The sequence below is a fragment of the Oryzias latipes genome, chromosome 2 (assembly GCF_002234675.1).
Source record: "Oryzias latipes chromosome 2, ASM223467v1".
Taxonomy (NCBI): domain Eukaryota; kingdom Metazoa; phylum Chordata; class Actinopteri; order Beloniformes; family Adrianichthyidae; genus Oryzias; species Oryzias latipes.
In genome coordinates this window covers 4,661,963-4,675,502 of record NC_019860.2, presented here as the reverse complement: position 1 = coordinate 4,675,502, position 13,540 = coordinate 4,661,963, and the positions used below count along the sequence as shown (strand labels likewise).

General features: G+C 44.8%; 2 protein-coding genes and 1 long non-coding RNA gene across 3 annotated transcripts in view; 2 read left to right on the top strand and 1 right to left on the bottom strand.

The window, feature by feature from the left end:
* Positions 1–3,639, top strand: part of LOC105355210 (NACHT, LRR and PYD domains-containing protein 12) — a gene marked incomplete at its 3' end in the record, with an annotated part of 36,268 nt that extends 32,629 nt beyond the window's left edge. Inside the window, exon 12 of the mRNA XM_023949599.1 lies at positions 3,513–3,639. Within this exon, the coding sequence (XP_023805367.1) occupies positions 3,513–3,639 (127 nt within the window). The remainder of the gene's footprint in view (positions 1–3,512) is intronic.
* The window catches only part of LOC101163225 (gastrula zinc finger protein XlCGF57.1), a 466,623-nt gene that overhangs the window by 334,837 nt on the left and 118,246 nt on the right, over positions 1–13,540 (bottom strand). The gene's annotated exons all lie outside the window — the stretch shown is intronic.
* LOC111948767 lies at positions 3,645–7,872 on the top strand. Its single transcript, XR_002874756.1, has 2 exons — positions 3,645–3,686; positions 6,838–7,872. It is a non-coding gene; the product is annotated as an uncharacterized LOC111948767 (long non-coding RNA).

Here is a 13,540-nt window from a genome sequence, read left to right as displayed (position 1 = left end):
ACCAAACAAAATGCAAACAATAAAAACAAAGTACATCAAATAATGAATAAAAATAAAAACAAGATAAAACACTGATAAAAACACAGATAAAAGTACAGATAAAAACACAGAGGAACACACAACTCACTCGGTGTTGCAGTTTTTCTCCATTGGTTTGGTTCATTTCTTGAAACAGAAATTACATTCTCAAAGCAACATGGACAAACCTCCAAACCACTTGGCAATTGTTCACAACAGAATAGCATTTCTCATTAGTTTCATCAAATTGCAAATGTCTTAGTACATGTCTCAATGTCTCAGTACATCTTTGCAAGTAATTAAGCAAAAGTAGCCTTCATTTAGCACATATTCCAAGTGAACAGATCTTGTTGATCTAAACTGATTGTTGATTCTCAGTCTAATGGTTGTTCGCTTCAAAATGAGTCTGCATGATTTCATTGTGTGAGTCATTACATGCACAATAGTCTGTTCAACTGTCAAAATTAGTCAAGAACATAATACCATGAATACGATATTTGAATCCCTTGGAACGTTTGATAAATTTCTTACAGCAATTGATAGTCAGCTGAAACTAGAACTTGACTAACGAAGGAGGATGTCCCAGGCCAGCGAGGGGAAAATATAACTGTGTGTTGCCATATCTGATAATGGTGTGGCAACTCACATCTCCTGTCTTGGCCCATACAATACACAGAAGCTCCTCATCTTTTGGACCGCCTTCATTTTGATTTGATCCCTGAAACTGAGAGAGGTATCGTAGGGACTCACCTACCACGATATGTTATTGTATGGGACCATGTGAATTTCCCCCATGGCCCGAACAGAACCAGCAGCTGCAGATGACATTTTTGTTGGACTATCTAAAAGCATGAGGGACTAAAGACTTTCTCGGGCTGTCTGTGGAGCAGCGTTGGGACAGTATTCTGCTGATGAACATGCTACTCCTCTCAATGAAGGCCTCGTGCAGGGAGGTAGTGAAGCATTGGTCATGATGGTCCTGATCCTGGACAGAGTCCTCTGCTCTGCCACCTCCTCCACATGGGGGCCCCAATCCTGTCCAGTCTCAAAAGCCTGTGACCTTAAAGCAGGTTAAGAGATTTTATTTTGATTGAACCCATAAGAGCAAGAGTATTTACTTAAGAGTGGACCAAGGCCACTCTAAGTAAAATCCAGCTGCCATCACTGCTCTTGATAAAACTTTTCTGTCTGATTGCAGGTTGGAAAACTGCAGTTTGTCAGAGATCAGCTGTGAAGCTCTGGTTTTAGCTCTGAAGAAAAACCCATCCAAACTGAAGGAACTGGACCTGAGCAGGAACGAGAACCTGCAGGATTCAGGAGTTCTTCATTTGTGTGGTTTTCTGGAGAGTCCAGACTGCAGACTGCAGACTCTGAGGTCAGACTCCATGTTTCAGTTGTGTTCAGATCAATATGATGACAAATTTGTGTTGACCCACAGTGAGCAGAAATGTCCAGATTCTGATCTGCAGCAGCATCTTCCTGCAGCTGCTTCATCTTTTTTTATTTTTATTTTTTACTTGTCCTGTCCAACAGCTGGGCAGGCAGATAAGAGCTGAGGGCCTCTTGTGTTGGACATTATCAACACACCTGCTAGCTGCAAAAATGTCCACATGTCAACATGTACACAAAACAGATAGTGTTCACACACGCATACCTATGCCTTTAAACCAACTAGTGTGAAATATTTCATTCATTCTATCACGCAAACTATAAGTGCAAAGGTGAGCTAACACCTGTGCTCAGGTGAGTGTTTATGTTCTTCTAAAATGGATGGAGGAATGTGTAAAGAAGGAAGGAGAGTGCCCAGCCATCCCCACACCAAGACCCCGCCACAGCAGCAGCCGCAGCCGGAACCCCCCCCCAACGCAACACGGGGGCAGGCAGGGAACAACCGCCCCCCGGGCGACCAAATCCGCCACCCAGGCCAGGGCCAGCAGGACCGCCGCGGGGCCCCCAGAGCCAGAGAGCAGGGAGGCATGGGGGGAAAAAGAGCGCCGCCCCAGCCCAACCAGGGGAGCAGCCCCCCCGCCGCGCAGGGAGAGCCCAACGCAGGGCCCCACCGGAGAAGGGCGCCCACAGTCTAGAAAGGAGAGCAAGGCAGGGGCCCGCCGCCCCCGCCCAGGAGGGGGGCACCCCGGGGGAAAAAAGGGGGCCCACAAGGGGTGTTGTAAACATGGCCCGACCAGGCTCGGCCACGGTTGGAAATTTGGCGGGGCCCAGCACTCTGGGGCAAGGACCAGAACCCACCCCCCAGGGACACGGACATCCCCGGCTCAGGTGTAATGTGAACCCCCTCCCCGAGCGGAGAGAGCACCGCCGGGCCCAGGAAACCGGCACCCAGGGGACACGGCCGCCGTTGCCAAGGGCCCCGTACCCCCCACCAGGGAAGGGGTAGGGGACAGATGGTCCTAGGTCCCACCTTCCTTGCAAAATGTGTGTGTGTGTATGTGTGTTTGAGAGGGTGTGTGTGTGCGTGTGTGTGTGTTTATGTTGGAATGTATATATTGAGGGGGGAAGGGTGTGTGTACTAAGGGGGTTGCAGTTAAAATTGGCGGGTAGGGCACTAAGGGGACATCACCTGATAACTCACAGCTGCTTGTTCTCTACAAAGATCTGCAGAAGAACTTCTTCTTTTCTTCCTGCAGCTCCTTGTTTCAAAGCTGTCTGCTGACATGTGTGCTCCACGTCCATCAGCTCTTCTTTGTTTCTTTGCTCCAACAGACTCCTTTACAGCAAGTCCAGAAGAAGCAGCCGTGCACGCTCACATGCACTCTGAGTCCTGCTGCTGTGTTTCAGCAGATGCAGCTGAGAGTCCAGCAGCTGATGTTTATGAGCAGACAGTGACAGAGTCCTGCTGCAGCTGGATGCTGCTCTGACAGACACATCCTCCACAAACATCCTCACCTTTTCATCCACAAACATCATCACATCATCCATCAAAGCTCCCAGCAGCTTCTGACTCTTCATTCAGAGCTGAAGTCATGGATCAGGGATCAATGTCCAACATTTGCTGCTGACTCTTCCTCATCACTTCCTTCTTCTCTCTGCTTTGATCCGTTGGAGCTGAAAGTCTCTGCTTGAAGGGCTGCAGCAGAGAAGGACTGGAAGATCATCTCCTGAAAACTGGGATGAAGACTTTCCAGCATCATGCTGCTGAAATTCTCCCATGATTCAGTGCTTTCATGTTTCCATGATTCAGGACTTTTTCTGCCGTTGCTGCAGAAACATCAGTTGGTTTGGATGCAGCCACAGGCTGATGTTCTACTTTCACACATCTGGACTTCTTTCCTGAAGCAGCTGCATGTTGTCCTGAATGTTCCTGAATGTTCTTCTTCTCTGCTTCTGCTGGACTCTTCTGATCTGCTGCTGTTGCTTCACATCTTTGGACTTTTTCTAGACTTTCTGATCTTCGTCAGCTCTGAACTCTTTAAAATAAGTGAAGGATGAAAAATATGAACTTTGTCTTTACACTAAACTCTTTGTTCTGGATTCAGGTTGTGGAACTGCAGATTGTCAGAAATCAGCTGTGCTGCTCTGGTCTCAGCTCTGAAGTCCAACCCATCCCACCTAACAGAACTGGACCTGAGAGGGAACAACCTTCAGTCTTCAGATGTTCAGCAGCTCCAGGATCTGGTGGAGAGTCTAAACTCCAAACTGCAGACTCTGAGGTCAGTAGAGGGTTGGAGTCAGTCCAGCTGCTTCCAGATGTTTGGTCCTAAAGTTAGTCTGAGAGCAAAGATGCAGAGTTTCCTGTGAAGCTGCAGCTTCTCAGTGAAGCTCTGAGGAGAATGATGACAGGCTTCAGGACAACAGTCAGCCAATCAGAGCAGCAGAAGCTCCAACAGATAAAGCAGCTTTGGCGTTGCTCAGAGGCGGTTTCCTGTTGTAGCTGCTCCTATTGTTCTGACTTTCCTGTTTTGTCTTGTCTTTTGTCTTTTAGTATTTATTATAGTCTCGTTCTTTTTTCTTTTGCTCCTCTCACACATCACCATAGTCAAAAGCATGAATTTTGTTTGCTCCAAGCTTCTGTTGTTACCTTTCTACTACTCTCATTACTCCTTGTGACTGAGTGTAACCCGAATGGGGTTCCGCTTCCAGGTAGTCCACCTCTGGACCCATGCTATCCACAGGGCTGTCCAAGTCTGTATGGGCTGTCCCAGCTGGGTTCCTTGCTGTAACAGCACAGTCCAGCATCCATCAGTTCACTCAGTGTACTGCACTGGAAACCTCTGCCTCTCTCCCCAACCCTTCCCCGTTATTGTCCTCTAAATTCTGCGGGGCGAGGGCCGGATTGACAGCCGTCACCCCCAAACCTGTCCATAGGTGAGTTATTGTTTGTAAAAGGAAACCAGGCCGGACCTGGCAGAAATGTACCAGACAAATGCGACTACTGAGCTTCAGTTGTGAGCCTAAGAGAGGAGAGGTGTACTCTCTAATTAGAGGGCCATCAGTGGAAAGAGGAGACATAAAAAGGCATGGGCAGAGAATCTGGGAAGTGAGAAGTGAGAAGTCAGAGAGAGGAGGCAGCTGAAAAAGGCTCCAACTCTCAACACCGCTTCCACAACCTGAAAGACCAACATCGTCTCAGTGTAAACCTGATCAAATGCAGCCGAGCCTTCCCAGACTGATACTTATTCTCTGATCAGGAAAACAAAAGGTACCCAGAAGAACTTGACTGTGTGGCCTTGCTTTCTAGCCTAATTTCAGCAATACCCCTCCTAAAGAACATAAACAATAAATGAGTTTAAACAAACTTTGGGCTTCTGTGTGTGTTAAGAGCAAAGGATGTGGATCACACACACATGAGCGCCCGCTCCACCAGCAGACCTACGCGAGAATGCGTAGCTGCACCTACCTCTACCTCTGGGAAATTATCCCAACTATCATCAGAAGTTTCCCAGTCAAATTCTCCCCTTTAATCTTTTCTGATCTATCTATCTATCTGTCTGTCTGTCTGTCTGTCTGTCTGTCTGTCTGTCTGTCTGTCTGTCTGTCTGTCTGTCTGTCTGTCTGTCTGTCTGTCTGTCTGTCTGTCTGTCTGTCTGTCTGTCTGTCTGTCTCTCTCTCTGTCTGTCTGTCTGTCTGTCTGTGTCTCTCTCTCTCTCTCTGTCTGTCTATCTCTCTCTCTCTGTCTGTCTATCTCTCTCTCTCACACCACACCACATAGCAGAACATACAACACTGCAGAACCTATACTACCCTATTCGTGTTTTTTTTTTTTTTTTGAAACACCATGGTTAATCTAAAGTGCTCAATTCTTTGATTTTCTTGCGCTTCTTGGTCTCTCACCAATTCTTAGTATCTTGAGACTGTCCAATTTTGTACTTCGGGGGTTCTCACCTCCCCGGGACGCGAAACGGCTCGAGCAGGATCAGGAGCAGGTTGTTTGCGGGGCGGTCGCACGTGCTCGGGCCCGCTAAATGCTACTTGTAGCTTTGATTTACATTTTTTCTCAGTCGATTTAGTACAATTCTCAGATCAGAATTAAAGTTTGCAAATACATGTGTGCATTTCTCAAAACAATTTGCACAAACAGCAAAACACTATGGATTTCTTGCAAAAGCCTGTAACTTGCTCAAAATATTTAGTTCATCTCTCAAAACTAAGTCTTTATGTCATTGAACATGTCAGTGCCATCAGAATGTCAAGTCCTCGTGTCATTGTCTACGAACAAGACAGTCAAATGACTTAGTCATGTTGTCAATATAACTGTGTACTTTAGAGGGAGGTTCTGATGTAAACTATGGCTAAAGTTTGGATGACAATTATTGTAAAATGTAAGTTACACCTTTTTTGTTTGATTGCAAGAGACTGGACAAGATTCACATTTACACTTTTATTGTTCATTTTGTAATTTGTTGACAGACCATGTCATACCAACATAGAAAAAACCCACTGCAAACAGTAACACAAAGGGGAAAAAAAGATTGGACAATATTCTGTACAACAGTACAGGCAGTGCAGTAGGAATTGGTGTGGTCTTCCTACACCTCTTCTCGTTCCTGTATGTTAGGCCACAAATTCTCATCCACATCACAGCGAATATCCTCTATTGCAATGCAGTGTGGAAAGAATCTTTTAGAGTGTCTTATCCAGCCTCTGCAGGCGTCTGCTGTGATGTCATCGCACGCTGCATCCATGGCAGCCAGGAGGGTCATTTGTGTATGTGGCTGGCAATCATAAACTTTCCATCTCCATGCTGAGAAAAATTCCTCAATAGGGTTAAGGAATGGAGAGTAGGGTGAAATGAACTCCATCTGCATCCTGTTGTGGGCTGCAAACCATTGCCTGATGATGTTAGAGTGATGAAAACTCACATTGTCCCAAACTATCACATACGTTGGCAGATGATGCAGACATCACCTGAGAGCAATTTACCAATTCAGGACAGATTTAGACAAAAACATATAATGGAGATGTATAGAAATATGTTTGTCACATTATGACAACTTGGTCAACCATTTTGCAGTTAATGACTTATACGATGAACTAATGACTAGGTGTTTTGAGGAGTAAGACTATTGCACAGTGAACTATATAATACATTTTGATCAACACGACATAAACAATTGATAATGTAGCAAAGAGCAGACAATTGTACATAATCATTTGCATGGATGTACCAAAGCAATTGCAACTTGTTCAAAGAAGTGAGAAACTGCTTATATGATGTGCACAAGTGACATCATGATGTGAAGATTGAACAAATGGTTTTGGGAATTTCCTTCTGATCTGATAATTGTACTAAAGCGACTGAGAAAAACTGTAATTTGACTTCATCACAGCCTGAATTGTTTCTGTCTTTGTTTCTCTTTACAGACTTTCAGAACCATGCGGACTCTCAGAGACTCACTGAGAAATTGTGGTCTCAGCTCTGAAGTCCAGCCTGTCCAACCTGACAGAACTGGACCTGACCAACAACATCCTGGAAGATTCATCCATGGAGGTTCTTTGGTTGTTCCGATACAGCTCTAAAACTACTTCCTACGAGCGCAATAACGTTTTCTTTTGTTTGTATTTTGTTGTTTTTTTTGGAGTCAGGCATTGGAACCTGGTTCTGTCTCTGGAACAGGGACAGAACCAGAACTCTGGATCACAAGATTCTGGTTCCAGATGTTTTACACTTGATTTCTGTTCTCCAGAAACTGTCATTGACAAACAAACCCAGAGTTTCATTCAGAAACCTCCAACATGGTCATGTGACCAGAATGTTCATAGTGGAGACACGGACAAACGCTGTGGTCACATGACTCACTGGTTTGGATTCAAGTCCTTTGAAGTCAGTTCTTGGAGCAGAAATCCCGTCTGATCTCAGTTAGTGAACAAAAGTCTCTCAGTTGAATCATTTTTCCATCATCTCTGTTCTCTTGATGATCAAATATTGACTCATGCAGTTTGAAAGACTCAGAGTTTTGCTTTGATTGATGTTTTCCACAGTTTTGTGACTGAACTTCCTTTTTCTTTGGTGTTTTGTGGGTAAAACTCTGTTCTTTTTCATGCTGACAGCATTTTTAGCTGCAGTTTGTAAAGAAGTTTCATCTAAATCCAGTAGAATCTCCTCATTTTCTAGAATGTCTGAAACTAGTAGAAACTTTCTGAGCATAAAGCCTGTTTTCTCCAGAGGACATGAATGAACAGAGTGGATCTTAGTGAGGAATGACAGCCTCTGGATGCAGAGAATCACTTTGAAGCAGCTGCTGCAACAACACCAACTGCATTGAAGCAGGAGGGAAAAGGGAGACACCTGCTGGCGGTTTGCAGAACTGCATCTTAGTGTCAAAAGGCTTCGAACTGAAAGCTGTCTGTAAAATTCCTGCAGCCTGTTTGGATCTAATAAATGCTCTTTTGAATCAACTCTGTGTTTTCTATTGATTTCTGTCTTCATTCTATCTTTGACTCACAAACAGACTTGAATCTTTAGCCTTCCCCCTCATCCTGTTCCAGCTGTTCTAATCTTCATGTGTTTGGTTCCTTCTCAGTAGAAATGGGTTGGAAAAGAGCTTTGGAATGTTCAGGTGGTGCTGATGTCTTTCTAGATGGGGGTGGGCAGAACAGATGAGAGCTCCTCCCTCCTGATTCAGAGGGGAACAGTGGGCAGCAGCTGAAAGGAGGGAGTGGAAATGGGAAAAGTTCTCTGCACGTTTCTCCTTTCCAAGAACAGAGGGACACGACTCCATGAACAGCAGAAGCTAAAGAGTTGGAAAACATGCCCAAAGCTGCAGCACCACCTGCAAAAAGATGCTTCCTCTTCAAGCTCCGCCCCTTCACATGAAGAGCTGCAAGGAGAAGAAAGATCAGAGTTTCTGCTGAGCTGCTATTGGAGCTTTTAGGGGGTCAGATCTTTAGGAACATTTGCTGTCAATGAAACCAGGAAGAAAAGTGTTTTTTCTCCAGGAAAGGATCAAATGTGATTCAGACTCTGAGATGAGATTGAAAGCAGCTTTTTGTGGATGACCCTAACTCAAATGGAACAATCCTCTTTCTAGTCTAAAGCATTTAGATCAAAGCGTCTTCAGGTCCAGATTTTTCTATCTGGACTTTCCATCCAAGAATGAAGGAAAAAGGGATTTCTAAAGTCTTTTCTCAGATTGAGGACTGCTGGAGAAATTGGAGCAGCTTGTTGCTCAGGGAGGAGCTCCCCAAGTCCATGAATGAATGGAGCTCCAGATTCCTGAGCTGTCACAGGTCATCATGGAGGTCATGCTGCTTCATCTGATCTGATGACATCACTTACAGTCAAAAACACTCTTCAAATAAACAACCTGGAGAATTTGTCTGAATTATTTGGGTCAAAATTCACCTTCGCTAATAGGCAGGTAAATGCAAGCACGGATGAAAATGTCAAAGGGGAATCGTCAATTGTGGAAACACTGGAAAACTGAAATACAGCAAAAAAAGTAAACATCATGAACTTAAAAAAGGACTTTTTACAAAAGTTGAAGATTGTGGTTTGTTTTTGTCTCTTGAATTTAAAACTAAGAATAATATCAATTAAAGAATCTAAGTTAGAGTTGAACTGTGCGTTGTGTGTGTAAACGAATGAGATGTAATGATGATGATGATTCCCCACAAAGAGGCACCAGATCTTGAACTGAACTGATTGGAAAACATGAATATATATACACGTACATCTACATACACATGTGAACAATTCAGTTATAATAACTCTTCTGAAAGAGATGATTGTTGAAATGTTTACGTTGTATCTTGTTTGGTTTTTCTTTCTCTGAAAAGTCTTGATCCATGACATAGAGTCAGTAAAAAGTCTCTCAGTTGAATCAGTACTGCTAAGTTGTTATATTGTTATGGGAATTGTCTTGGTGATTTGGTTCAATTCCACTTTTTCTCCTCTTCTATTCTAAGTAGAACAGAACCTTTCAAATGAAAACCAATGACCTCGATGGTCCATAAGGTGGAGCAAAGACCAAATCTCTCTCTCCATCAGAGAGATGTTGTTGTTCCAAAGTAGACTTTCATGTGTATAAAATATAATATAGGTAGACGCCTCATGGACTGTCGCTGCCTATAGACCTTTTTTCACGCTGACGTCAGACAAAATGGCAACATCTCCTCCATGTTATTATTGTTCTGACACCACAGACGTAAAAGTCCGATGGAGACCAGCTCTGATGGAGAACCAGAAGAACCTGGAAGGTGAACGGCAGCAAGAACAGTCCTCCCTTTTGGGGGAGATCTCCTCACTCACAGAGACCCTCAAGAAGAAGAAGAAGGAGGAGGAGAAAATGATGCTTTCAAAGACCTTGATGGACACATTCAATCAGATCAAAGAGGAGATTGAAAACATGCAGAAACCAAAAGCCAAGAAGAAATCTGGGATGCAGAGATTCCTTCAGTTTTTCCAAAGATCTGAAAGACAGAATTGATCCAAACTGGATTGATTTTGGTTCTTTGGGTTTTTCTACATTTGACAGAAACCAAAGTGGGAGGAGTCATCTTTATGAAGTCCATCAGAATCACAGAAAGAAGTTCTAGATCATTTACCGTATTTTCACGACCACAGGTCGCACAGGGTTATAAGGCGTGGTCTCTGTCATGGGTGATTCATCAGTCTTTGACACATACAAAAGACGCACCAGGTGTTAAGCTGCAGGCACGTTTACAGCACACACACATACACACTCAGTGTGTGTTTAAAATGACTTCAGGGGCGTTGGGCTCCACTGGCGCAGCGGGGGGGCTGTTCTCCTGGTTGGGCTGGAGCTTGCATTCTCTGACCCCCTATGCTCCCCTGCTCTCTGGCTTTGGGGGCCCCTGTGGCGGTCCTGCTGGCCCTGGTCTGGGGGGCGGATGTGATCGCCAGGGGAGCAGTTGTTCTCTATCTTCTGTTGCGCCGGGGGTCTTGGTGTAGGGATGGCTGGACACTCTCCTTCTTTTTACATTCCAAGAAGAACATAAAGATCCACTTGAGCACAGGTGTTAGCTCACCTTTGCACAAATGGTTTGTGTGATTAAATGAAATATTTCAAATGTGTTAGTCTGAATTCATAAGTATGCGTGTGTGGATATCGGTTGTATTTCAGTCAGACAACTCTTGCAGAAGAATATTTATTTCACAACATCTTTAGGTTGACATTCACAATTTGATTCACAACTTCGTTTTGGCATAAGGCTCCGTTCAATTCCTTGAGACACTTATTTTTTCCATACACTTTCGGGTAACAACCCCCCGTAACGGAGCCCACAGGTGGAAGCCGGGGAGGAGGGAGGGGCAAAGAATGAGCGCTGAAGGTAAGAGAGAATGAACAATTGTACACCTGACTTAAATAGGACGCTAAGCAGGTGGGTTAATTAACTGACCCGCCCTAGGGGAGTAACCTGCAATTCTGCCGAGTGTCTTCCCGAAATGCGACGAGTCGCTATTGTATACATGTTGACATGTTTTGTATGTGGGCATTTTTGGAACCCATAGGTATGATTGGGGCATTTATGTGTGTGTTTGGATAGGCCCCGCCCTTTTTGGAGTTATATCACTTATAAACCTCACTGTAATGATTGTAAGCATCCAGCAACTTGTTGCCTTATGCTGCTTCACGGTATACCCCCCCCTCTTCTTTAATCAGCCCCCCCCCCCCCACACCCCTTTGGCATCCCTCTCTCTTCTTCTCTTCTTTTCTTTTCCGTCCGGTCCAACAAAAGACCGTTACAGATATGAGTAAGATGAATAAAGTTCAGCCTGAATTACAAAAGTGGTTAATTCAAATATACACCTTGTGTGTCAAAAGATTCATAACCCCTATTATAAAAGTAAAATCTGTCCAACACAAGAGGCTTTCAGCTCTCATCTGTCTGCTCAGCTGTTGGACAGGACAAGTCTTAGGAGCAAGTCTGATTTGGTTGTTATTTTTTTTTCATTTTTCAGTCACAAATCAGCATCCAAAAATCCATCAAAGTCCTCATCTTGTGAAGTAACTGAGACTCAGATAGCATTCCATTGTATCCAGTTAAATGGCAGTTCTGCTCTCGCTTTAGCTGGGACTTTCCCCATTGTCATCCGATCTTCTTCTATGCCCCTCAACTTCATAGAAAGTGCACTGCCTCATAGGGCGCGCCCCCTACAGTTTGGACAAAAATTTAAGACTTTAAAGTGTCCCACTGGCCCTAGCCTGGGTGGCGGATGTGATTGCCCAGCAGGTGGTTGCTCTCTATCTGCTACCGTGTGGGTGTTGGGGTCCGAGTCTGACACACTGTGGGCATTCTGACAGAAAGTCTTTCTCCCTCCTTTAATGTCTGAATTCTGCTTGTGATAGCAGACACTTCTAAATGCTGAGGACCATGAAAAGTCAGGAAAAAAGCTGTGGAGGGTTAGCTTGAAGCTTGTGGGACTGACAGAACTCTAACCAGAACCTGTCAGAATGCCCACAGTGTGTCAGACTCGGACCCCAACACCCACACGGTAGCAGATAGAGAGCAACCACCTGCTGGGCAATCACATCCGCCACCCAGGCTAGGGCCAGTGGGACACTTTAAAGTCTTTAAATACATGTGCAGATGTATGAAGAAAGGCCCAGGTGACGCAGTTTCTCTGTCAGGATGTCTAGGATGATGTTAAAAATCCAAAAAGAGCAGCCTTACATAGTTCCCTGGGTGGTCCAGGTGGCTCAGGGCAGAGTGTAGTGTGGTGGATATGGCATAATCTACAGAGCAGTTTGGTTTGTATGCAAACTGGAGTGGGTCTAGAGTGGGTGGAAGACAAACTTTGATGTGTTTTGATACTAGCCGTTAAAACACTTCATGACTACAGGCGTGAGGGCAACTGGCCTGTAGTCGTTGAGACTGTCCGCTACTGGCTTTTTGGGAAACGGAATTATGGTGGAGGTTTTGAGGCAGGCTGGGATGCTGCACTGTTCCAAGGATTGGTTGGTTCAAGATTCTGGTGAAGACCTCCGCTAGTTGATCGGTGCATGCACAGAGTACCTTGCCTGGTACTCTGTGGGGGCCTTTTCACACAGAAAACGTCACAGTTTGTTTTGTTTTACGTTTTTTCATTCTCATTTCCACATTGAAGTGTTACAAGGAGCTCAGTTAAAGCATAAATATATGTCCGGCACCAGATGCTGCTGTTCTGCGTGGTTTCAAAGTCCTAAATGATTGGTTCATTTTTCCCGCACAATTACAAGAACCCGGTGAAAACTTCATTGGGCTTCTACTCCCATCCTTGGTCTAAAGTGTTTTCTCCTCTGGTGGCAAACTTCACACACTGTGTGAATTTGGGGAGCACTGTTCTAAGATGTGCTTGGTTGAAATCCCCAGCAATAATCTGGGTCCATTAATAACCTGATGGACCCAACCCGAGTCCATCAGGGTGGGAGAGCTGTGGCTTGTTTATGATAATTAGTAGGAGGTTGAGAGCCATCCCGGTGTTAGCATCTGGTGCGTAAACAGCTAACACAGTTGAGGCCTCCTCTCACTGAAATATCTGGCAGGTGCTGATCAGAATCATTGGCCACACCTGCCAGGTGAGCGGAATGACGGGATGCAGCACAGCAGCAAGATGTAACAGTTGACGTAAAACAAACCAATAGTACTATCACCACTAGTGAGACAGTATTCATGTTGATGCATAGTTGAAAGTGTGGAATCCAGGGTGACATGTTTTAAGTCCCCTTAGATTACCACGAGTGCCTCCAGGTGCTCCGCTACTGTGTTAACCATGACCTCGACTGCTGTTTCCATGTACGCTCTGAGAGGGATGTATACAAAGACAGCAAGGACATGCATAAACTCCCAAGGTAGTAGGTACTACGGACGGATGCTAACGGCTAAGACCGCCTTTGAGCAAACAAAGAGAAGAGTTTGTGGACGTGAAGAAAGATCCAGATGATTCCTTTGAGTGGAAAGTGTTGTCGAGTTGAAGTGATTCCAACATGTTTGCTGTTGTCTATGTGCTGCAGAGCTTCAGGCTAAAGTTGGACTAAATGAGGACAGAAACTGGACTAAAGCTCAGAGAAGGAGCTGTAGAGAAAAACACTTGAAGTTCCTGATCAGAACCTCCTCAAGAACA